At 49.7% G+C, this 23,515-nt stretch overlaps 1 protein-coding gene across 1 annotated transcript in view; it reads left to right on the top strand.

The window, feature by feature from the left end:
- The window catches only part of OTOG (otogelin), an 85,543-nt gene extending 69,191 nt beyond the window's left edge, over nt 1-16,352 (top strand). The window contains exons 48-56 of the mRNA XM_044929582.2: nt 2,153-2,251; nt 3,338-3,378; nt 4,835-4,910; nt 5,037-5,215; nt 5,937-6,041; nt 6,235-6,354; nt 11,508-11,553; nt 14,133-14,212; nt 14,336-16,352. Coding sequence (XP_044785517.2) covers nt 2,153-2,251; nt 3,338-3,378; nt 4,835-4,910; nt 5,037-5,215; nt 5,937-6,041; nt 6,235-6,354; nt 11,508-11,553; nt 14,133-14,212; nt 14,336-14,536 — 947 coding nt within the window. The 3' untranslated portion in view covers nt 14,537-16,352. The remainder of the gene's footprint in view (nt 1-2,152; nt 2,252-3,337; nt 3,379-4,834; nt 4,911-5,036; nt 5,216-5,936; nt 6,042-6,234; nt 6,355-11,507; nt 11,554-14,132; nt 14,213-14,335) is intronic.
- The last annotated feature ends 7,163 nt before the right edge of the window (nt 16,353-23,515 follow it).

Here is a 23,515-nt window from a genome sequence, read left to right on the forward strand (position 1 = left end):
GTAGGGGAGGGGTCTCTTCCAGGATACCCCAAGGGCAGCCCCAATGGGATCAATTTCTAGAACCACCTTTGAAGCAATGCAGGTTCCCATGGAGGAGAGTTCCCCCAAAGGCCCAGCTGTACCTGACCAAGCAGCTGCACCCGGGGCTCAGAGGCCACTTGTCACAAAGTATTTACAAAGCGCATCTGAGCAGAGGGTATCAGCATCTTTCCTATCCTCTGTCCTCTTCAGCCTCTCTCCTCATCTCCTCTTCTCAGCTTGCCTCTCGTGTTTCTCAGGAAGGACTCGAGTAATGTGGAGTGAGTACAATGGTATGAAGTCAGTCACTGTGTTGGGTGCCAATCACTTACCAGCCGTGTGGCCTGGGGCAATGTACGACTTCTCTGAGCCAAGGTTTCTCATTTGTAAAATGCGGATAATAGCATGTGCCTCAAGGGGATATTGTGAAGATTAGAGATAATATACATGAAGTGTGTGCTATGTACATACTACCTTAATATAATGGTGCCTGGCATATAGTGTGTGCTATCCCTTTAGCCATTTCTGACTCTTTGCAACCCTGTGGACTGTATGGCCCACCAGGCTCCTCTGTCCATTCTCCAGGCAAGAATACTGGAGTAGCTTGCCATGCCCTCCTCCAGGGGACCTTCCCGACCCACGGATCGAACCTGTGTCTCTTCTGTCTCCTGCACTGGCTGGCGAGTTCTGTACCACTAGCGCCCTCAATAAACAGAGGCCACTGATATTACCTTGTCCCAGTCTTCACTACACTTTTCTTGCAAAAGCACTTAGTCTTGTAGAAAGCACTGAATCCAAGTAAAGACAAGAAAATGAAAACGCAATTTTCCTACCTCCCAGGTATTCCATTGTCAATATCCTCCAATTTAGTACATATTCTTCCAGATATTTTCCATGCCTTTATACAATATGAATGTGTTTTACCAAATTGAGTTTATACCATACATGCTCTTTTTAAGCCAGATTTTCAGTGAATGACCTTTACTTTTCTTGCTAATACATTTTCAAGTCCTATCACACCCCATCTATGATTTGCCTGGTCTGTCCAATCCAGGATCCCAGCCAGACGCACACATTAACATTATGTCTCTTAAGTGTCTTTGAATCTAGTAAGTGTCCTTTCTTCCACACGACGCTAATTGTAGAGTTTGGGTTATGGTCCAGCACAAGTCCCACCTTCTGCATTTACCTGGCTGCTTCTTCTTGGAACTGTTTACATTGCTCCTCTGTCTTCTGTGCTTCTATAAACTGGAAATTAGAACCAAGATTTCATGGATTCAGGCTAAAAATCTACACTATTCTTGAGCTTCGTCGCACCAGGAGGTACATACTCTGTGGTTGCTGGCCCTGGATTAGGGTGACCTGTCCATCTTATATTTACAAATTTCCTCTTTCAAACAGAAAGTAACCTATCACTTAGATATTATACAAATGTCCTTCTCACCTTTCGCCTGTTAGGTTTTTGAAAATTGATTAATAATTCTTACCAGTGCCAATATTTTTTTTATTAGATAAAATAAGTTTTACAGTCTTTCACCTTCAGCATTGTCCCTGGCACCTTCCTTCCCCACCAGAAAGTTGTGTCCAGCGATTCCCTCCTCCTTGTCTTGGTCTCTCAATGAATGGCCGGGGAATCCTAAACTAAGAGGGGACCTGCTGAAGAGCAGGATGAGGGGAAGTGTGAGCCCTGGGGTGTGTGTAGCATCTGCTGAAGCAGAGCAGACTGGGGCCAAGATGCTACCAGAGGAGGAAGTCTCCACAGCATGGGAGGAGCTGTGTTCTTAGAGAGGAACTGTCCATCAGGAGAGCTTCCCTTGGTCCTGGACTACCCTCGGAGCACTAGTCTCAGAGTGACACAGCATCCCAAGAGGGAGGCCCAGCTGAACGAGTTGAAGGTTCTGACACTGTCATGTTGCTAATACCTCCTGGAGCAGAGCTAGGGTGTCCTGACATAGATCTATGGGGAGACTTCAGGAGCCCATACTTCTCCCCTGAACTCCAGAATGTGCCTGAGGACACTGAGGGGGCCTCGGGGGAAGCCAGGAGGTACCCCCTCCTTAGCCAATGTGTTTCTGAGGACTGCAGCTCCAAGGTGTCTGTGTCTGATGCGTCCCCTGCCTCCCCTCCTGTGCAGTGTGTGAGAGCTTCCGCTGCCCCCACGTGCAGTGTGGCATGGGCACGGCCCTGGTGGAGGTGTGGAGCCCAGAGCGCTGCTGCCCCTACAAGTCCTGTGGTAAGTCCCTGCACAGAGACGCCCCCTCCCCAAAGGTGGAGACCCAGGGCCCTGGGAGGGAGGCAGGAGCAGGGCCGCCACTGTCCGCCTGGCTCAGGTTCTCCTCCTCCAGAGCCACCAGAGGGAAGCCTTCAAATGGCCTTCCTCCTGGCTTCATCCTCTCCCTGAGTGCTGGACATTTTTTTGTCTCCCCAGAATAAAAGAAGAAAATAAGCAACTTTCCTGTTGCAAAAAGGAAATTTTCCACCTAAAAAAAAAATCTTTATTGCAACCATCAGATAGTAATCATGATTTCGTTCAAATTCACCTGAAGTCCTTTTGGGAAGCAGGTGGGGAGTGGCAGTGATCAGTAATGAATACCAGCGAACTTTACATAAAAATGGTTTTCAAAAGAGTTCAAAAACTCTGTTTTGCATCCGGGTATTTTGCTTACTTTTTCCAGGCCTCACTAAAATGTAAACTTCATAAAGATAGGGATTTCAGTTTGTCTTATCCACAGATTTGTCCCCAAAGCACAGAAAAATCTCAGCATATAGGTGCTTAAAACTATTTGCTGCATGAGGGGGTGACTCCAAAGCATGTTTCACAGCCACTGTGACCCTGACTTCTCTTCCCTCTGAAGCTAGAGCTGGTGGAGCCCTTATGTCACAGGCAGCGGTGCCTCCAAAGTCAGCTCCTTCGCAGCTTAGAACTGGACCTTCTCACAGGCAAAGGTTCAGGGTAGAGCTCAGCTTGCTGAGTATATACTTTGGGAAATGCAAGTGATCAGAAATTCCACCCTGCCATATTCCTTCTTGGAGAGGCCCCACTCTGCTCTGCTCAGTGGGTTCTAGAGCACTGGGAGAGATGAAGCCCAGATGATGGAAGGGAACCTGGGGTTGACCCATCCACCTGCTTATCCTCCCTGCACATTCAATTATGGACCCATCACACTCCACCTGCCCAGCCCCCGGAGCTGCAGCCCCCATGTGGGGATGGAGGGAGGCTAGAAGGGAGACTGCACTTATGGTGAGGAATGTGGGAGGCCCAAGGGGCCCCGCCTGGACATCTCTGGTGAGGTGGGTCCTGGCCCCTCCTGTTTTCCAGAATGTGACTGTGATACCATCCCAGTGCCCCGGTGCCATCTGGTATGGAGACCCTGCCCCTCCCCACTCCCCCTGGTCTTCCTCCCACCTTTTCTTTCCTCCCTTTCCCTTCTCCACTCCTTTCATCTGGTCGATGAGCCTTGAACTGCAAGTCAGCATTCTTGTATCAAGTTCTGCTCTCTGGGCATAGTACCCTTGCTTGTAAAGTGGGTCTGATCATAGTTCAGAGTTGTGGTGAGGATTCAGTACTACAAGGAAGACATTGATGGTGGTGGTGGTGGGGATGATGGTGGTGGTGGTGGGGATGATGGTGGGGATGGCGGAGATGATGGTTATACTCATGACAGTAGCTGATGTTTCAGTTCAGTCGCTCAGTCATGTCTGACTCTTTGTGACCCCATGGACTGCAGGACGCCAGGCTTCCCTTTCCATCACCAACTCCTGCAGCTTACTCAAACTCATGTCCATCGAGTCACTGACACCATCCAACCCTCTCATCCTCTGTCGTCCCCTTCTCCTCCCACCTTCAATCTTTCCCAGCATCAGAGTCTTTTCTAGTGAGTCAGTTCTTTGCATCACGGTGGCCAAAGTATTATAGCTTCAGCTTCAGCATCAGTCCTTCCAGTGAATATTCAGGACTGACTTCCTTTAGGATAGACTGGTTGGATCTCCTTGCAGTCCAAGGGACTCTCAAGAGCCTTCTCCAACACCATAGTTCAAAAGCATCAATTCTTCGGCACTCAGCTTTCTTTATAGTCCAACTCTCACATCCATACATGACTACTGGAAAAACCATAGCTTTGACTAGACTTTATATACATTATCATATTAATTCTCATGATAACCCAAACGAGGTGGAGTCTGTGATTATCTCAGTACAAAAAAGGAAACTAAGGTTAATGCAAAGTAGCTAGTAAATCTCAGAGCCAGGATTGAAACCCAGGAAATCTGACTTCAGAAAACATGCCCTTAACTATCAGGCTGCATGGCCACTGAGAAAAGTTGAAAATACTTTAAGAAATGGAAAGTTGTGCTTAAAGTTGTGTTGTTTACATGATTTTCTGGATCATAAGTATTCCCTCCCTCCCACCCAGCCCTCATGTCTTCTCATGTTTCCCCCTATCCCAGCCTCTTCTCCTTTTAACTGGGTTAGGAGGAAGGAAAGTGTATGAGCAGAGCAGGGCTCTGGGCCACCAGCCATGCAGGGGCCCCGCTGATATGGCCAGTGGGTGCTCAGGATAACAGGAGAGGCCCGAGGCCCAGAAGAGGACATTGGGGAGCAACTCCTCAGAAGGGAGAAGCACCCAGGCATCCTTATAAGAGGATGACTGAACTCACAGGGTGCCAAGGGCCCCCCTGGCCAACAGGCTTGCCAGCCCCCTCCCTACCCACTGCAAGGAAACTACGGACAGAGAGAGGGCCCCAGGTGGCAGGCTGCTCCCGACGGTGGGGCTGGGCCTCCCCAACCCTGGGGTGCTGACCTCCTCTGCCCACCCAGTGGGAGAAGTCCCAGCTGGACGAGGCGTTCATGCGCAGCGCGGAGAACGTGTGTGGCTGCGCCAAATATGAGTGCGGTGAGTGGGGAGGGGCAAGCCAGGGAGGTAAAGCAGGTTGGGCGATCCAGGGCTGGGCCAGTCAGCGTGGGGCTGGTAGGGGTGCTGGGCTCTTGCTGACTGTCACCACCCTGCTCGCCCATCCAGTGAAGGCCCCCGTGTGTTTGAGTCGCGAGCTGGGGGTGATGCAGCCGGGCCAGACGGTGGTGGAGCTCTCGGCAGATGGTGTGTGCCACACCTCCCGCTGCACTGATGTGCTCGACCCTCTGACCAGCTTCTACCAGATCAACACCACCTCTGTGCTGTGTGACGTCCACTGTGAGCCGGTAGGGGGAGGGGGCTGGGGGCCCGGGGGGCTGGGTGTCCAAGGGGCCCTTCAAGCTTGCCCAAGCTCTTTGGACGAGTCTAGAGGGTGGGCATGGCAGGGAACCTCCGAGACCCCCTGTGCAAAGTGCCGAGGCCAGAGGGGAACAGCAGGAGTGCAGGCCTGGCGAGGGTGGACATTTGACAGAGAAAATACACATTTATTAAGCACCTACTCGTGCCTGGCACATTCCCTGTCATCTTGGTTTGTGTCTTTGTGTTGCTACCATTTGTTGAGTGCTTCTATATGCCCAGTACCTAGGACAGCAACCGGCTTCTAGTAAGGCCTGGATCAGAATTAGTCGAGCAAAAGATGATGAAATTATTCCCATTTTTCAGATGAGAAAACTGAAGTTTAGGGAGGTCCAGCTGTTTGTCAACATTTCCCCGGGAACTGGGACCCAAATGAAAGCCTATCTGGACTGAATACTGGCACCCTTAATTAGCAGCCATGCCGTCTCTTGGTCCAATGGGGCTGGGTCAAGGAAGGGCTGGAAGGGAGGTTCAGGGTACATAAGGACGGCCTTCCTACTTGACATTGAAAGAGACTGGGGGTTTCCTTCCCAGCCATCTCCAGGGCCCCTTCTCTGGTTTCTGGGCTGAGGGACAAGCAGAGAGTGGGAGTGCAGGAGGGTGGAGGTGGGCCCCGGGGCTTAGCCCATTGCGTCCCGCCCCGTCCTACAGAACCAGGAGTACGAGCACCCGAGGGACCTGGCGGCCTGCTGCGGCTCCTGCAGGAACGTGTCCTGCCTCTTCACCTTCCCAAATGGCACCACCTCCCTGTTCTTGGTATGCAGCCCTTAACTGCGCAACTGGGAAGGCGTCCCAGGCAGGGACACCTAGGACCAGCTCCCAGGACTGGGTCCACATGGGGTCCTGGGCAGTGCCAAGTTCTGGGCAGCACCTGTCCTCAGAGCTGTGCCCTGTTGGTTCACTCGGGCCATCATCCCCAAGTCCCCATCACCCACCTCTGTCCCCCCAGCCCGGGGCGTCCTGGATCGCAGACTGCACCCGCCACCACTGCGGCAGCACTCCCCTGGGCGCCGTGCTCGTCCGCTCGCCCATCAGCTGCCCACCGCTCAACGAGACCGAGTGCGCCAAGGTCAGTGCCAGCCACCTCTCCCTACAGCATGGCTGGAGGCCAGGGGTACTGGCTGTCTTAGTGGTGGTGGCGGGTAGGGGCAGGGGTGTCTTTTGGTGTGGAGATGTGTGGAAGGAGGGCTTCCCTGGAATCTGGACGTGTCCAGCCACCTTGACTCCACCCGAACTCCGCATCTCTCCGTGTATCTTTGCTCTGACCCCATCATACAACATCCGCACCCATCGCACGAGAGTGTCCAGATGCACACAGACATACACACATTCTCAGCACACTCACATACACACCAACATGGGCAGTCAGCCACTCACAGGCACCACACACTCCACAGGGCCGTTAACACCTCATCAGGCCAGTGCACATGCCACACACCAATCACACTTGCACACATGCATCACACAGATGTGTTGTTCAGTCCTGCAGTGGGCTAATGGGTGTCCAGTACTAGCATGGAGAGCTGTCATTCTGCACACACCTAAAGGAAAAGGATTTCCTGGAGGGTTTAGGCCTATAGTTGAATTATTAGAGTTCCTGACATTCAGTTCAGTTCAGTCGCTCAGTTGTATCTGACTCTGCGACCCCATGGACTGCAGCACGCCAGGCTTCCCTGTCCATCACCAACTCCCGGAGCTTACTCAAACTCATGTCCATCAAGTCAGTGATGCCATCCAACCATCTCATCCTCTGTCATCCCCCTTTCCTCCTGCCTTCAATCTTTCCCAGCATCAGGGTCTTTTCCAGTGAGTCAGTTGTTTGCATCAGGTGGCCAAAGTATTGGAGTTTCAGCTTCAACATCAGTCCTTCCAATGAATATTCAGGACTGATTTCCTATAGGATGGACTGGTTGGATCTCCTTGCAGTCTAAGGGACTCTCAAGAGTCTCCTCCAACACCACAGTTCAAAAGCATCAATTCTTCGGCACTCAGCTTTCTTTATGGTCCAACTCTCACATCTATACATGACTACTGAAAGAACCATAGTTTTGACTAGACAGATCTTTGCTGGGAAAGTAATGTCTCTGCTTTTTAATATGCTGTCTAGGTTGGTCATAGCTTTTCTTCCAAGGACCAAGCATCTTTTAACTTCATGACTGCAATCACCATCTGCAGTGATTTTGGAGCCCCAGAAAATAAAGTCTGTCACTGTTTCCACATTTATTTGCCATGAAGTGATGGGACCAGATGCCATGATCTTAGTTTTCTGAATGTTGAGTTTTAAGCCAACTTTTTCACTCTCCTCTTTCACTTCCATCAAGAGGCTCTTTGGTTCTTCACTTTCTGCCATGAGGGTGGTGTCATCTGCATTTCTGAGGTTATTGATATTTCTCCCAGCAATCTTGATTCCACCTTGTGATTCATCCAGCCCAGCGTTTCTCATGATGTACTCTGCATGTAAGTTAAATAAACAGGGTGACAATACACAGCCTTGACATACTCCTTTCTCAATTTGGAACCAGTCTGTTGTTCCATGTCCAGTTCTAACTGTTGCTTCCTGACCTGCATACAGATTTCTCAGGAGGCAGGTCAGGTGGTCTGGTATTCCCATCTCTTTCAGAATTTTCCACAGTTTATTGTGATCCACACAGTCAAAGGCTTTGGCATAGTCAATAAAGCAGAAATAGATGTTTTTCTGGAACTCTCTTGCTTTTTTGGTGATCCAGCGGATGTTGGCAATTTGATCTCTGGTTCCTCTGCCTTTTCTAAATCCAGTTTGAACACTTGGAAGTTCTTGGTTCATGTACTGTTGAAGCCTGGCTTGGAGAATTTTGAGCATTACTTTGCTCGTGTGTGAGACGAGTGCAATTGTGTGGTAGTTTGAGCATTCTCTGTCATTGCCTTTCTTTGGGATTGGAAGGAAAACTGACCTTTTCCAGTCCTGTGGCCACTGCTCAGTTTTCCAAATTTGCTGGCATATTGAGTGAAGAACTTTAGCAGCAGCATCTTTTAGGATTTGAAATAGCTCTACTGGAATTCCATCACCGCCACTAGCTTTGTTCGTAGTGATGCTTCCTAAGGCCCAGTTGACTTTGCATTCCAGGTTGTCTGGCTCTAGGTGAGTGATCACACCATCGTGATTATCTGGGTTGTGCAGATCTCTTTTGTACAGTTCTTCTGTGTATTCTTGCCACCTCTTCTTAATATTTTCTGCTTCTGTTAGGTCCATACCCTTTCTGTCCTTTATTGTGCACATCTTTGCATGAGATGTTCCCTTGGTATCTCTGATTTTCTTGAAGAGATCTCTAGTCTTTCCCATTCTAATGGGAAAGACTCTCTATTTCTTTGCACTGATCACTAAGAAAGGCTTTCGTATCTCTCCTTGCTATTTTTTTGGAACTCTGCATTCAGATGGGTATATCTTTCCTTTTCTCCTTTGCCTTTAGCTACTCTTCTCAGCTATTCGGAAGGACTGCTCAGACAGCCGTTTTGCCTTTTTGCATTTCTTTTTCTTGGGGATGGTCTTGATCACTGCCTATTATCCTGTACAATGTCACAAACCCCTGTCCATAGTTCTTCAGGCACCCTGTCTATCACATCTAGTCCCTTAAATCTATTTCTCACTTTCACTGTATAATCGTTAGGGATTTGATTTAGGTCATACTTGAATGGTCTAGTGGTTTTCCCTATTTTCTTCAATTTAAGTCTGAATTTGGCAATAAGGAGTTCATGGTCTGAGCCACAGTCAGCTCCCAGTCTTGTTTTTGTTGACTGTATAGAGCTTCTCCATCTTTGGCTGCAAAGAATATAATCAGTCTGATTTCGGTGTTGACCATCTGGTGATATCCATGTATAGAGTCTTCTCTTGTGTTGTTGGAAGAGGGTGTTTGCCATGAGCAGTGTGTTCTCTTGGCAAAACTCTATTAGCCTTTGCCCAGCTTCATTCAGTACTCCAAGGCCAAATTTGCCTGTTACTCCACTTATCTCTTGACTTCCTACTTTTGCATTCCAGTCCCCTATAATGAAAAGGACATCTTTTTTGGGTGTTAGTTCCAGAAGGTCTTCCAGGCCTTCATAGAACCATTCAACTCCAGCTTCTTCACCATTACTGGTCAGGGCATAGACTTGGATTACTGTGATATTGAATGGTTTTCCTTGGAAATGAACAAATGTCATTCAGTCGTTTTGAGACTGCATCCAAGTACTGCATTTCAGACTCTTTTGTTGACTATGATGGCTGCTCCATTTCTTCTAAGGGATTCTTGCCCGCAGTAGTAGATATAATGGTCATCTGAGTTAAATTCACCCATTCCAGTCCATTTTAGTTCGCTGATTCCTAAAATGTCAATGTTCACTCTTGCCATCTCCTGTTTGACCACTTCCAATTTGCCTTGATTCATGGAACTAAAATGGCAACCCACTCCAGTACTCTTGCCTGGAAAATCCCATGGACAGAGAAGCCTGATAGGTTACAGTCCATGGGGTCACAAAGAGTTGGACATGACTGAGTGACTTCACTTTCTTTCACTTTTCATGGACCTAACATTCCAGGTTCAGATGCAATATTGTTCTTTACAGCATCGGACTTTACTTCCATCACCAGTCACATCCACAACTGGGTGTTGTTTTTGCTTTGGCTCCTTTTGGCTCCTAAATAACTTTCTGGAGTTATTTCTCCACTGACCTCCAGTAGCATATTGGGCAGCTACTGACCTGGGGAGTTCATCTTTCAGTGTCCTATCTTTTTGCTTTTTCATACTGTTCATGGGGTTCTCAAAACAAGAATACTGAAGTGGTTTGCCATTCCCTTCTCCAGTGAACCACATTTTGTCAGAACTCTCCACCATGACCTGTCCATCTTGGGTGGCCCCACACGGCATGGCTCATAGTTTCATTGAGTTAAACAAGGCTGTGGTCCATGTGATCAGATTGGTTAGTTTTCTGTGATTGTGGTTTTCATTCTATCTGTCCTCTGATGGAGAAGGATAAGAGGCTTATGGAAGCTTCCTGATGGGAGAGACTGATTGAGAGGGAAACTGGGTCTTGTTCTGATGGGCGGGGCCATGCTCAGTAAATCTTTAATCCAATTTTAAATTGGAGGGCTGTGTTCCCTCCCTGTTGTTTGACCTGAGGCCAAACTATAGTGGAGGTAATGAAAATAATGGCGACCTCCTTCAAGAGGTGCCATGCACGCACTGCTGCACTCAGTGCCCCGAATGTAGCCTGATGCAGGCCACTGCTGACCCACGCCTCTGCCAGAGACTCCTGGACATTGACATTAATATTGAGCTTTTAACGATTTCTGGTCTCACCTAGAATACAATTACACACATCCAGTCATTCTCTCTCATTCATACAGACACACATATGCAAAATCACACATAAATCACAAAAATCACACACATATACTGAGACCCACACACACACACACACACACACACACATACTTATTTACAAAGAACTGTCACATCCATTCTTTTATCCATTTCACTGTAGAGGAGAAGGGCTATCAGGGATCATTGTCCCATTTCAGAGGTGGGAGAATGGGCTTCCCTGGTAGCTCAGTGGTAAAGAATCTTGCTGCCAAGTAGATGTAACTTCGATCCCTGGATTGGGAAGATCCCCTGGAGTAGGAAATGGCAACCCCACTCCAATATTCTTGCCTGGAAAATCCCATGGACAGATATGGGCTACAGTCCATGGATTCGACTTAGTGACTGAGCAGAAGCACAAGCAGGAGAGATGGCAAACTGAGTCCAGAGGAAAGAGGTATCTCATCTAGGACTGAAAGAGAGCCCAGATCACTGCTCCACGTGGGTCAGTCCCTTCCCTCTCCCTCCCCTGACCCTCTGTGCAGGAAACACTAAGCGGGCTGACAGTGCTGGGGGCAGGGTACATAAGAAGAGCTACCGCCATGCAGACAGGAGGCCCTGGCACCCTGCCCCATCTCTACCCAGCCTCCAGCCTCACTGGGAGCTGAGGTAGTCTTAGATCCAGTGTCCCAACCAGTCAGGTTAGGCTTTGTGACTCTCAATGATGGCCAGTCCAGGGGCCCTTCCTGCTCTGGCCTGGGCCTGCTGGACCACAGGGCCTGGAACTCCTACCCTGGAGCATCATGGGAGGAAACAAGTCAAGACTCTTGCAATCTTTGTGCCTCTTGCTGGCATCTTGGCTCCTGGCCTAGATAGAGTCTGCCACCCACCTCTTCTCCTCTCCCTCTAGGTTGGGGGCTCGGTGGTACCTTCCTTGGAAGGATGCTGCAGGACATGTGAGTGAGCAAATGTAGGCCATTGGGGGTGGGGAGGGGGCTCTGGTCGGGGGTACAGGGTATCATGTTGGGGCTCAGAGGGCCAGGTTCCTGGCCTGGCACCTCTGGTGGTGGCTCTTCCTGAGGGAGTAGATGAAGAGATAACACTTGCACCGTGGTGTTCACAGAGCTGATGTGGGGCTGCAGGTGGGCAGGGGCCATGCTCACATCCTTTCCCAATAAAAGGCCTCTGCTCCTTGTTGGACATGGGGGACATTGGGATGTTGGATCCAGGAGGTCAGTAACTCCCCAGCTACTCTGCCTCCTCCAGGCATGCCATGACTTCCAGCCCAGATGCCCCTACGTGAATTCTCCTGTGCTCAGGAGCCCTGTCTTGGAGGTGCCTCCTGGGTGGGCCTCAGGCACATGGGCTCCCTGACCAGGTCTGAGTGAGAGCTCTGAGCATCTGTCCTTACCCCTACCCCGGGAACCCACAGCCCCAGCTGCATGTGTGTGTGTGTTCCCATCAGCCTGAGGACCTTTGACCCCCATGCCTCTCATTCCCCAGGGCCCTCAACCCTCCATGGAGGGATGTAGGATATGGGACCCTTTTATGTCCAACTCACATATTCCAAGGACACTGAGCTCAGTGCCTCATTGGCTGATCTCTGTTCCCTGAGGATCACAACAGAGTTGTGCCTCTGTTTCCTGGCACAACTCATGTTCTCTGAACGTCCCAGGTGCTCCATGTGACCTGTGACCCATGTCCCTCTCCCCAGGTTTCCCGGGGACCCTGCTTCCCGTGGTCCCCATTAGCCCCGCCTCTCCTCCACGTGTTATTGTCCACTGCCACCCAGGTACTCCTCTCGGAAGCCTATGGGACTGGAGGCGTGTAGCTGCATTGCTATTTCCAGCAATGTCCCTAATGCTAGGTGGCCCCAAGCCCTGGGGGTGGGGGAGGGGGGCATGGTGCCCCAGTTCCCTGCCGCTGGCAAAGGCCATAAGGCCCGCAGTGCATGCTGGGTAGCAGGCTGCACCCTGGGCTTGCATGGGGATGCTTCAGCAGTGCCCACTCTCCTGGCACCGCATGCCCACCAATGCCCAGTGATTTGCTCCCGCTGGTCACTCAGCTGGTCTCAGCCCAGGACCCTGATGCTATGGCCAGGACAGTCCTTGGTTCTTCTGCTTCCTGGGACCAGAGAAGGAAGAAAAAGTGAACTTAGCTCTGGCTAGGAGACCTCCAGCAGGTGTGGTCAGAAACCCACTGTGGTGAAGCCCAGAGGCCAGAAGAGAGGATGCCACCCCATTTCCTGTGGGCACACTGGGGTCACAGAGGGGGTCTATGCATCTGGCAAGTATTTGTATAGCACCAATATGCCAGGCCTTGTTCTAGGTCCTGTAGATAAAGCAAAAATGACACAGTCTCATGGAGTTGCCGTTTTAGTGGGAGAGTGAAAGTGTGAAAGTCGCTTAGTCGTGTCCGACTATACAGTCCATGGAATTCTCTAGGCCATAATACTGGAGTGGGTAACCTCTCCCTTCTCCAGGGCATCTTCCCAACCCAGGGATTGAACCCAGGTCTCCTGGTTAGGCAGATTCTTTTTACCTGCTGAGCCACAAGGGTAAAGCCATATTGCTTAGTGGGAGAGACAGAATGGCAAGTAAATTACAGTAAGATGGATGTAACTGGGTTATGGGGGTTGAAATTTATGCACTTGGGGGTGGGCTTCATTAAGAAAAGGATCCCAAACTTACAAGAGTGAAGATTTACTTAGAATCAGAACTCATAACAAATTGTGGAAGGAGCCTGTGCAAAAGAAGATCCTAATGCTTATGTGTCAAGAGCATCATTTCAAATCTGTCTCTCAGGATGGTGATAGTGCCCTGGGTAGAAATAGGGAAGGGAGGGATCAGGGAAGGAGGTTGGGTGGAGGGAGGATGCTGTTGTTTAAGAAGAGGATCAGGAAAGGCCTTGGTGAGGGAATATTTGAGCAGGTGAGGGTGTGCATGAGCCATGTGACTGGTTGTGGGAAGCATGGTCCAGGAAGAGGGTTTATCATGGACCGTGATAAGCATGGTCCATGCTTATCAGTTTCTATCTCTGCGATGGCCACGTGAGGTGGGCCTGTCGTGTTTGATAGCTATGGAAGCCGAGTGATCCTGCTGTGTGCAAGCATTGACTATGCTAGGGACTGGGGCTTCCATTCACTCCAGAAACTGCAAAATCTGAATGCTTGAACAAAGGCTCAGAGAGGGGAGAATACACACCCAGGGTCACCAGTGGGTTAGAGACAGGTGTTGGGGCTTGGGTAGAGGGGCAGCTTGCTTTGTCCCCAGATCCTCCTCTTCCCTAGCCCAGAGCCCCCAGGCCATCTCAGGCATCCTTCTCTGTCTTACCATCTCCCCTGCCTTGCCGCCTCCAACTCCTTCCGGGGCACTGGGTCACGAGCTTTTCCTCTGATTGGGAGGGGCTCTAATGTGGGGCACTAACGCTGGTGGAGGGGCCCTCCAGCATGACACTAACCCCCCCAGTCTGGCCCAGCCTGCAGCCCCGGGAGCACTCCTTAGCCGTAGCTGCCTCACTCACCCTGTCCCCGCAGGTAAAGAGGATGGGCGCTCCTGCAAGAAGGTGACAATCCGCATGACCATCCGCAAGAATGAATGCAGGAGCAACACCCCTGTGTGTGGCCCTGGCAAGACAGTGGGGATGGGGTGGGGTGGGGGCGAACCGAATATGGGAATGGAGGGAGCTTTGGGGGGAAGGAAGCCTCACAGGCTGCCTCACTGGCCTGCCTATCTCCAGGTGAACCTAGTGTCCTGTGATGGGAGGTGCCCGTCCGCCAGCATCTACAACTATAACATCAACACCTACGCCCGCTTCTGCAAGTGCTGCCGCGAGGTGGGCCTGCAGCGACGCTCCGTGCAGCTCTTCTGTGCCACCAATGCCACCTGGGTGCCCTACACGTTGCAGGAGCCCACCGACTGTGCCTGCCAGTGGTCCTGAGGCCTGGGGGCGGGGGCTGGCTGGACCACTGTCTGCTCTGGCTGGCCTAGTGTAGGGTGGGCGGGGGCGGGGGCACTAAGTATGGAGAGCTGGTATGTGCTGAGGGTGGAATGGTGGGCAGAGCACAGAGAGTGACCGGAACAGGCCGCACTGGCCCATCCTGCCTCTCCCTCCTTCACGTGTGGGAGAGTGCCACAGCTTGGGGCTCAGGGAGCTCAACTCTGTCCCTGGCTTGAGGTCTGGGAAGGGCCCTCTGTCGCTGGAGACTCTGGCTGCAGTGTTGGTGGAGGAGGAGACAGCTTTCCTGAGAAGCTGGGACCAAGGCTGTACCCAAGACCCAGCAGAGAGCCTGGATCTGATGACCCATCCTCCTCCTTGGCCCTCTGGACCATGGAAGAACCACAAACTCAGTAAAAGGAAAGAGGGCTTTAATTGCAACACCCAGATCTGCTCAGTGCTGTCCAGGAGGGCTTCTCAGAAGCAAAGAGGGTGGGTTCCCAAGCCCATGTGCTCTCACCAGTATCTGTGAGGTCAGGTCCAGAGACTGGGGAGTGTGTTCAATGACCTTCAAGTTTCCCATAGCCCAGAGAGGGGAGCCCTGGTATTCTGTCATTGATCTTGTAATTCAGGAAAGGATTTAGAAGAACAGGGGCATACTCACCTCCACTCTCACACCTCAGAACCAGCCTCCCTGGCAAGTGGGCTGGCTCTGGTGAGGTGTGATGGAGGACCCTCCATGAGGGTCCAGCTCCACTCACCCCCATGTGGCTGCACAGTCCACCCCTCCAAGGGCCTTAGGGTGTTTAATGATACCTTCAGCCTGCAAGGGCAGACCCCGGCTCTGCCATGTGCCTTTTTTCCAAGTACATGGTCTCTGGAACAGCCCAAGGGTGGGGTTCCTAGCTCTGCCAATGCCCAGCTCTCTGCTTCATGAGACGGTCCAGTAGGAGAGCAATGGTCAGTGGGAAGTGAGGCCTGATGCGTGCGTAGCTGTCTCTGAGCGTCTGTCAGAGCCTGGCCTCTGAACCACAGCATCATTCCTAAAGCCAGCCTGGGGCTCCCTCCACACCCCACCACATGCCACTTTGTGCTGTTGGGTCCAAAGGGTATGAATGTAAGGGTGTTCTGACCCCAGCACTGCCCTGTATGTCTGGAGACGTGTGGCTGCCCTGGCGCCCTTGGGATCGGGGCCCTGTGCCAGGATGGTCCCCAGCTGTTCCTGCAGCCCCTTTGTTCCTGTATCTGTATTCTGTTTGTACATCCAGTAAACCACAGGAACCCATCAGGCCTCTGAGCATCTCTGAAGGTGTCAGGTTGGCTTTGAATCGGAAGGAATTTCAACTCTGAAGACAAGACCCTGTTTTAGGACCCTGGAGGTCACCCTGACTTCTCCTACTCCACCCTCACTATACACTTACAGGTGGCCACACATTCTGATGATCACACTGATCTCTGGAATCACAGTGTTCCTGGGTTTCCATCCCCACCCAGGTACCCCCTCCTGCCTGCTTCTCCTGGAAACCCACCTCACACCCCAACCATATGGCTAAAACTCCCAGTCCTGTTCCCCTAGCTTCCTCCTGGGGAACCAACTCTTTTAGGCTAAGATACAAATGAAAGATTAACAAGAAGCAAGTCACCAACCAGCATGCTTCCTGCTCTGCACTGGGGGAAGATAGCGAAAGGTGAGGATGTCAAACCTAAATCAACACTGCTCAGTGGCATTCAAGAAGCCAGTACCCATAGTGCTGATATGAGTGTTCATTGATACAATTATGAGATGTTGATTTACATTAAAAATGCACATACCCTTTGACTCAGCCATCTTATTTCTAGGAAGCTGTGGTGGGCTGAGCAGTGGTCCTCCAAAAACATCCACATTCAGTGCCAGGAGCCTCTGAATGTGTCCCTTACATGGTAAAGGGGCTTTGCAGATGTGATTAAGTTCAGGATCTTGTGGTGGGGAGATGATCCTAGATTTTTCAGGTGGGCCCAAGGGAATCACATCAGGATAAGTGTCAGAAGAGATGCGATGATAGAAGCTGAGGCTGGAGGTTATGGTAATTTGTTACAGCATCAGGAAATGAACACAGCATCTAAAGAAGTAATTCCTAAAAAGAGGCATGTGCCAGGATGTTTATGGCACATTATCTTAAGTTAAAAAAAATAGATAACTTTAAATGCCTATCATTAGGGAATGATTAAAATAACCTAGTACAGTCACACCAAAGAATACTATATAGCCTTTTAATAAACTGATATGGTGGGCTCTTCAGGATATGTTAAATGAAAGAAGGAAATTGTGGGTCAGTTCCCAGAGAATGACCTGCTTCCTTTATGCTCCTATGCAGGGACACACACACACACACACCCCACCTACCCACCATATATCTCTCTCATTCCCTTGAAGGGTTTTCAGGACTAAGGAGGCCCTTCCTGGCTGTTTGGGCCGGCTGGTTCCATGTCAGCATTGGTCCTGGAACAGCCTGTTGGGTTCTGAGGGTCCCAAAGGCTGCCGCTGCATACAGAAGGTTGAAGTAACCATCCCCGAAGAGCCTCAAGGCATGTCTATAGCATCTCCCCCATCCTCGGTTTCCTCCCCACTCTCTGCACATGACTTAAAGCTTGAGGGAACCCTAGGGGGCACACACCAGACAGGTAAGGAAACGGAAGCCCAGGCCCCGGCCATCAGAAAACTGGTAGCCGAGCTGGGCGGCCGTCCAGCCTGCAGCCCCCTGTGACGTATTTGCCAACACGAGGGGCTTTGAGCTCCAGAACGATCCCATTTTCCGTGCTTCAGGCTCAAGTTCCCGCCCTGATTTTCTGGGCTTAATCCTCTTCCTGTGGAAATCAATAAGGACATTGTGATGGAATGATTCACGTTCAAGGTCAGGCCGGAGCAAATTGGAGGCGACATGCTGATTTTACTGCCCTCACTTAGAGGGGAGCCAATCCTGCTCTCAGATTCCTTAACCCTTTCCTTGCCTCTCCCATCTGCTGTGTCAGCACCTGCCCCAGCTTCAGGCTTCTCCCCCAGGCCTAGGTCTGTTCGCCCACCTGTGGCCCTGACTTTTACATCTCCCTAAGCCTCTGACCACCCAAGCCTTGAAGCCTCACACACTTGTCGTGGTGGTTTGGGGGAGGCAGATTGCAAACATAGCCCCAAACCAAAAAGGAACAACTTCAAGCTGAAGGTTAAATGCTGCCTGAGTAAGTTCACTGGCCATGTCTTGCCTCAGGAAATCTCAGAGCAGAGTGTTTCCTTATTCCAACCTTCTTTTTAGAATTCAGGTCCCCTCTTCCTTGCCTTCTTGGGTTCTCCAACATGGGAAGATGGAGAAGCAGGAGGACCCAACTTCTTTTTTTTTTTTTTTTAAATGAATAGCAACTCAGATCTTTTCTTGGGCTGAAACATGATAGAAGTTTATCTCCCTCTTACTATTGAAAATGAAAACTAGATGTTCCTGTGTAGCTGGAACCTCGCATCCAAAATGATTCAGAGACCCTGGCTCCTCTGTCTTGAGGGTCTACCATCTTCAGCACGAGCCTTCAAAAAGTGCTGTGCTTGTCTGCACCCCAAGAGGAGTGCAGGGAGCATGCACTGCAGGTTTGAGGGAGCAGGACTAAAAGTGTCTGGGTCTCTTCCACTCGCATCCCACTGGCCAGAACTCAAGTACATGGCCACACCTAACTGCAAGGGAGGCTGGGAGACGTAGTCCAGCTGTATGCTCAGAAGAAGTTGAAGTGGGTCTGGTGGAGGGTATCTTCTCAGGGAGGAGGTAGAGATAGTGCGGACAATGCTAGGGAGTTTGGCTGAGGAAACAGAAAAGAGAAAGGGCATAAGGTCAAAGGAAAGTTTGCTTGTTTGCTGGTTTAAGGAGGGCAGTGATTTGACCATATATCCTGGAAGGAGCCAGTGGAGAGAGAAATGTTTTGCTGGAAAAGAGATCTAGGCTCTTAGAGGTCCCATGGGTGGCACAAGGAGAGACAGTGATGGACAAAGCTGCCTCTGGCTGGATAGACCCTGCCCTGGATTTCTATTTATGTCTGTGCCCCTAGTGTCTAACACAGGGCACTGAAAAAAGAGAAATAACATGCCTTTAAACATGAAAGCAAAGGACCCGGGCAGCAAGAAGTTAAAGGGTATGGGGTGGGCTGAGCTGGGAGCCAGGTGCCCCCCACATACCGTGGCAGTGCCAGTTAATCCCCTGCAGCAGGCAGGAGGCCTGCACAGCTGTCTTTCCCAAGCTGGAACCATACTCTACCCGGCCGTTTGCCCAGAGGTCTGGGCAACCCATGGATGGGGACGAGGGTGGGGGCGATAGGTGGGCAACACGGTGGGTGCTGGTACAGCCCCTGCACCCTTGGAGAACTTGTTCTCCAGAGCTGAGCATCCTCTGGGCTTGTTGCTCAGCCCCCATTCTCCATGAAGACCCGTCTCCCTCTGGGACAAGTGTCCTCCCCAGGCAGCTAAAGCCAAACTCCGTCTCTGTTCCTCCCCACACCATGTCTGTTCCCGCCTCTGCCTGTGGCCTGTGCCTTACCCGGAATGTCCTTGTCCTCATTCCCTCTAGGCAGCTCCTCCCACCCTTCAGACCAGCCTAGACTCCTACCTCACTGCAAAACTCCAGCCCACAGGATCCTTCTCTGTGGCCATTAGCACCACCCCCTACCCCCAGCCCTACATTCTGATTCTCTGGGGTGTCCCATGCCAGCCTATGTCTGTGCTCTGCTCAGGGAAGAGGGAGGCAGGCCAGCCTCCAGCGTTTATTTATTATTCACCCATATCTCATTTACAACACAGGAGGAAGCTAAGGCTCAGAAAGTTTAAGCAACTGCACAGCTTGAGAGTGAGGAAGGCAGGATGTGAGCCCATGCTTGCTTAACTCCAGAGCCCACACTCAAACTTTCCTTCTTAACTCTAGAGGAACAGGAGCATGAAGAGGATCATGGGGTGCCTGGTAGCTAGTATTCCAGCCCCTTCTCCTCTAGGAGGCCAGAGGGGACAGTGGAAAGAGGGCTCTAGTCTCTCTTTGGTTAGTTACCAGTTATAGGAATGCTGGAAAATTTCAAGCCTCCGTCCCTCATTGTGAAGAGGGCTGACAGGTTCTGCATCCTAAGCTTGGCATGAGGGTCAAGTGAGCTCATGGATGGGAACGGGCTGGACAACTGCAAAGGCCGTGACTCTGTGTGAGGCTGCCTGGCTGAGCCAGGAGATCTCAGCCCAGCTGCGCCCAGGACAGGAGAATAAAAGGGGCCAGGAGTCCCAACCAGCCACAGCCCACCCTTCATCCAGGAGCTCTAGGGCTCATCGCTAGCCTTTGCCTCTTCTGTGCACCAGCCTGCGGTGTACCCGGCCTCCACTCTACCTGAACTCGGCCACCATTTACAGACTGTTGGAGATGAAGACAGAACAGGTGGCCTTGGAAGAGCCAGGCTCTGTCTCTGAGCAGCTGTGTGATTCCTTCTCTCCAAATTCTCAGTTTCCTTGTCACTAAAATGGGAGAATCTGGCAAAGTGATGGTGAGAATGTTTCTGGATAAAAAGCCCCTGGCTGATGAATAGAGCTACTATTACCACTGTGGACAGAACCGTAAAGATCAGCTTCAAATACCACATTTTCAGGAGCAGCAAATAGATCCTAGAGAGACAGTGACTTATACAAGCTCTCACTGCAAAGTGAGCAAAGGTGGAAGAAGAATCAAATGAATCCAAACCCAGAGCTCCTTTCTCTTCCTCCTCCAGGGAGTCTTCCCTGAGCTCCAACCCAAGCCGGGCCTCCCTGCTTCCACCTCACGGTCTCCGCTGCTGTCTGAGACACCTGCTGGGGCTTTGTCTCCTTCTGAGACAGGGTCTGAGCCTCTTGCTCCTGCTCTAGCCTCCCCAACAGTAATTATCACAAGGCTGGCTCCTCTGCAAGGTGTTCAGACCCAACCCGGGGATGTTCCTGGGATTTGGTCAAACTGGGCGACATCCACTCCCAGGATAGAGGGGAGCGAGGAGCAAGAGAGGGAAGGGTTAAAGGCTTGGCAGCTGGGGAGGGCAGCCTGCAGACGCCCAGCCCAGCACTGGGAGGCCTGCACCATTCCATTCCTTTGCAGATCAGTTACACCCAGCTGTCTCCCTCCCCACCGCCAGTGCCCCTCGGATTAGGCGGGAAAGGATCCCCGGCCTGCAGCCTGCACACGGCCCATGGGGAACAGCGCCTGCAGCCCACGCCTCTGCGACAGCTGCTGAGTGTCAGACAAGAACATAGATCAGCGGGATCCTGGCAGAGGTGCCCCTAGCCCAGGCCCTGCCCCCAACATGTGCAGGAGGGGCTGCCTGAGGAGAAAGGGGGTCTGCAAGGGATTTGGGAGGTACAGGGAAGGGACTGCTCCCAAAAATATCTCCTCTGCCCATATGTCACTGTGCCTCAGATTCCACCATTAGACATTGTAGAAACTTTAGGTCTTCAAAGATACCAATTAAAGCTACACTCCATGGAGTAGCTGGCATGCTTGTGCACTGCTTGATGGAACTGTCTTGATAAAATTCAGGAACTATTTATTAAACTATGGAGTCCTTCAAAAAATGTCTATTCCTTTGTCTCAATAGTTCCACCATGGACTTTCACTTAAAGAAAAAGGTGACTTAAGCAGTTTATAATATGGAAAAATATCCTGAGGTATAGTTTCAAGATTAAAAAAGTTAATGGCCTGACTATGCTCAGATTACTCAAAAAAGCCATAGGAAATGACAAAGAAAAACTTAAAACTAGAAAATTATGTACCTGTAATGAAAACTATGAAATGAGTCCATCAATAGGCCAGATATATGACATTTCTGGCTGTGAGGCACGGTGTACAGGGTGGACAGACTGCCTGTTTTCCAGTTATGGTTGCTTCACTTACTAGTTTTGTGACCTTGGCAAGTTACTGAACTTCTCTGAACTTCAGTTTCTTCAACTGTAAAGTTGGAATAATAATTATAATAGTTATGAGAATTATGCAAAGATTTTAAAAGTTCCTGTGTGGGAAACATCCTTGTGATCCTTTCATAAGAGGAACCAGTGTCACCCAATGAGTGAATGGTTATGGTATGTTTCTCCCCTCTTTCCACCTACACAGCTGCTGGGGAACCCCACAGCGTGCCAATTCTAATTAATCTTGACTTTTATTATAAATATTATCAGTCAACTAAAACTCACTGGCTATTTGGACAAAAATAGTGTCCAAATTGAGATAGCAGGGGAAATTTTCCTCAGTGAAATATCACTAATTCAAGAAACAAGAAGGACATGAATAGTATTCTTATTAACATTCCCAGGATATTTATGTATCCATAGAATAGGAGGCTTATATGTAAAAACACAGTCAAAAAACATGTATGTTTTAGCAATTGAAAACATTCACGACCTCACAACAGAATACTCTGCAATTGCTGACTTGCCTGGCAATTATAAGCAACTAGAAAAATCGGACAAAATACATGAAATTTGTGTCTTTAGACATCAGACAACAAGCAGTGCAGGGCTGGGATCCCCAAGGCAAGGGCAACAAATGAAGTGAATCTTACTAGAAAGCTCCATCTTTCTTCCTGGAGGTATTTTCTGGAACAAGGTAACAAAGAGGGGGAAGCCCCATTAGAGTATGGCAGTCCCACAGAGCTGAGGAGACACAGATCAAATTCAGAAAGTCTGAGGCAGCTGGAATTTGTGTGGCAGACTACCAGAGCCGAGGTTGCTGTGTAGAGAAAGAGCTCCAGAAACCTGCGTAGATTAAGTCTGCTGCTGAATACTAAGTGTACACATGTAGGGTGCACATTCATAAGGTTGAGCGGAGAACTATAAATTAATTGTCAACTGAGCAGTTCCTGGAGCTTATATAGGGCTGGAAGAAATTCAAGGGCTGACCAGTCACAGTGAAGAGACCTCATTGAACATCAGTGTGCTTAACTGACTCTCCAGAAAGGGTCATCCCTTAGAAATAGGACTGGATAAATAGAAATAGGAATGAGTAAACACTAACCCTAGAGTAAATCCTACTCTAAGCCTACCCTAACCAAGCACAGAAACACACCTCAAAGTGACCATGTTGTTACACAAGTAACTTAAATATAAGACCCAACAAAATCTAAATATTCTTTAGAATAAAAATCCAGACATGTGACAACATAATAATGTCTAGAATTCAATTAAAAATTACTAGGCATGCAAAGAGGCTGGAAAATGTGACTCATAACAATGACAGTAATCAGTTCAACGGAAACAGACATGAAACAACAAAGGTGATGATAAAAGCTGACAAGCATCTTAAAATAGCTATTACAAAGATGCTCAAAAAGCAGAGAAAAATATGAAACTACTAAGAAAAAAAAAGAAAGATATAAATAAAGAAAATGGAACTTTCAGAGGTGAAAGCACAAAATGTTAAATGAAATTAAGAATAGATTAGAGATTTCAGAAGAAAAGATCAGTGAACTTGAAGACAAAATAAGAGAAAATATCTAAAACAAATCATAGGCTGAAAAAATGAATAGTGCCTCAGTGGCCTGATGAAGAGACTTTAAAATCCGTGTAATTTAAGGCCCTGAAGGAAAGAAGAAAGGAAAGAAAAGAAATAATGGCTGAATCCAGAATGTATAGAGAACTTCTGTAACTCAACAACAACAACAAAAAAACAAACTACAATTTTTTTTAAAGGCAAAGAACTTGAACAGGCATTTTTCCAAAGAAATGTATGTATCCAAATGGCTAATAAGCACAAGAAAAGATGCTCACCATCAATAATCATTAGGGAAATGAAACTCAAACCACAATGAGATACCATACTCATCAGTATAGCTGTTATTCAAAAAAGAAGTAACAAGTAAGACGCTTGCTTCGTCTCAGGCGTTCACAGTCGTGTTCTGCCTCTCGCTCTCATCCTCTGAAGCCTAAGCCGGCTTCATCTTCCTCAGCCCTTCTACCTGTAGCCGTGTCATTGCGACTCCGCCACC

Source organism: Bubalus bubalis, chromosome 16, assembly GCF_019923935.1.
Source record: "Bubalus bubalis isolate 160015118507 breed Murrah chromosome 16, NDDB_SH_1, whole genome shotgun sequence".
Lineage (NCBI taxonomy): Eukaryota > Metazoa > Chordata > Mammalia > Artiodactyla > Bovidae > Bubalus > Bubalus bubalis.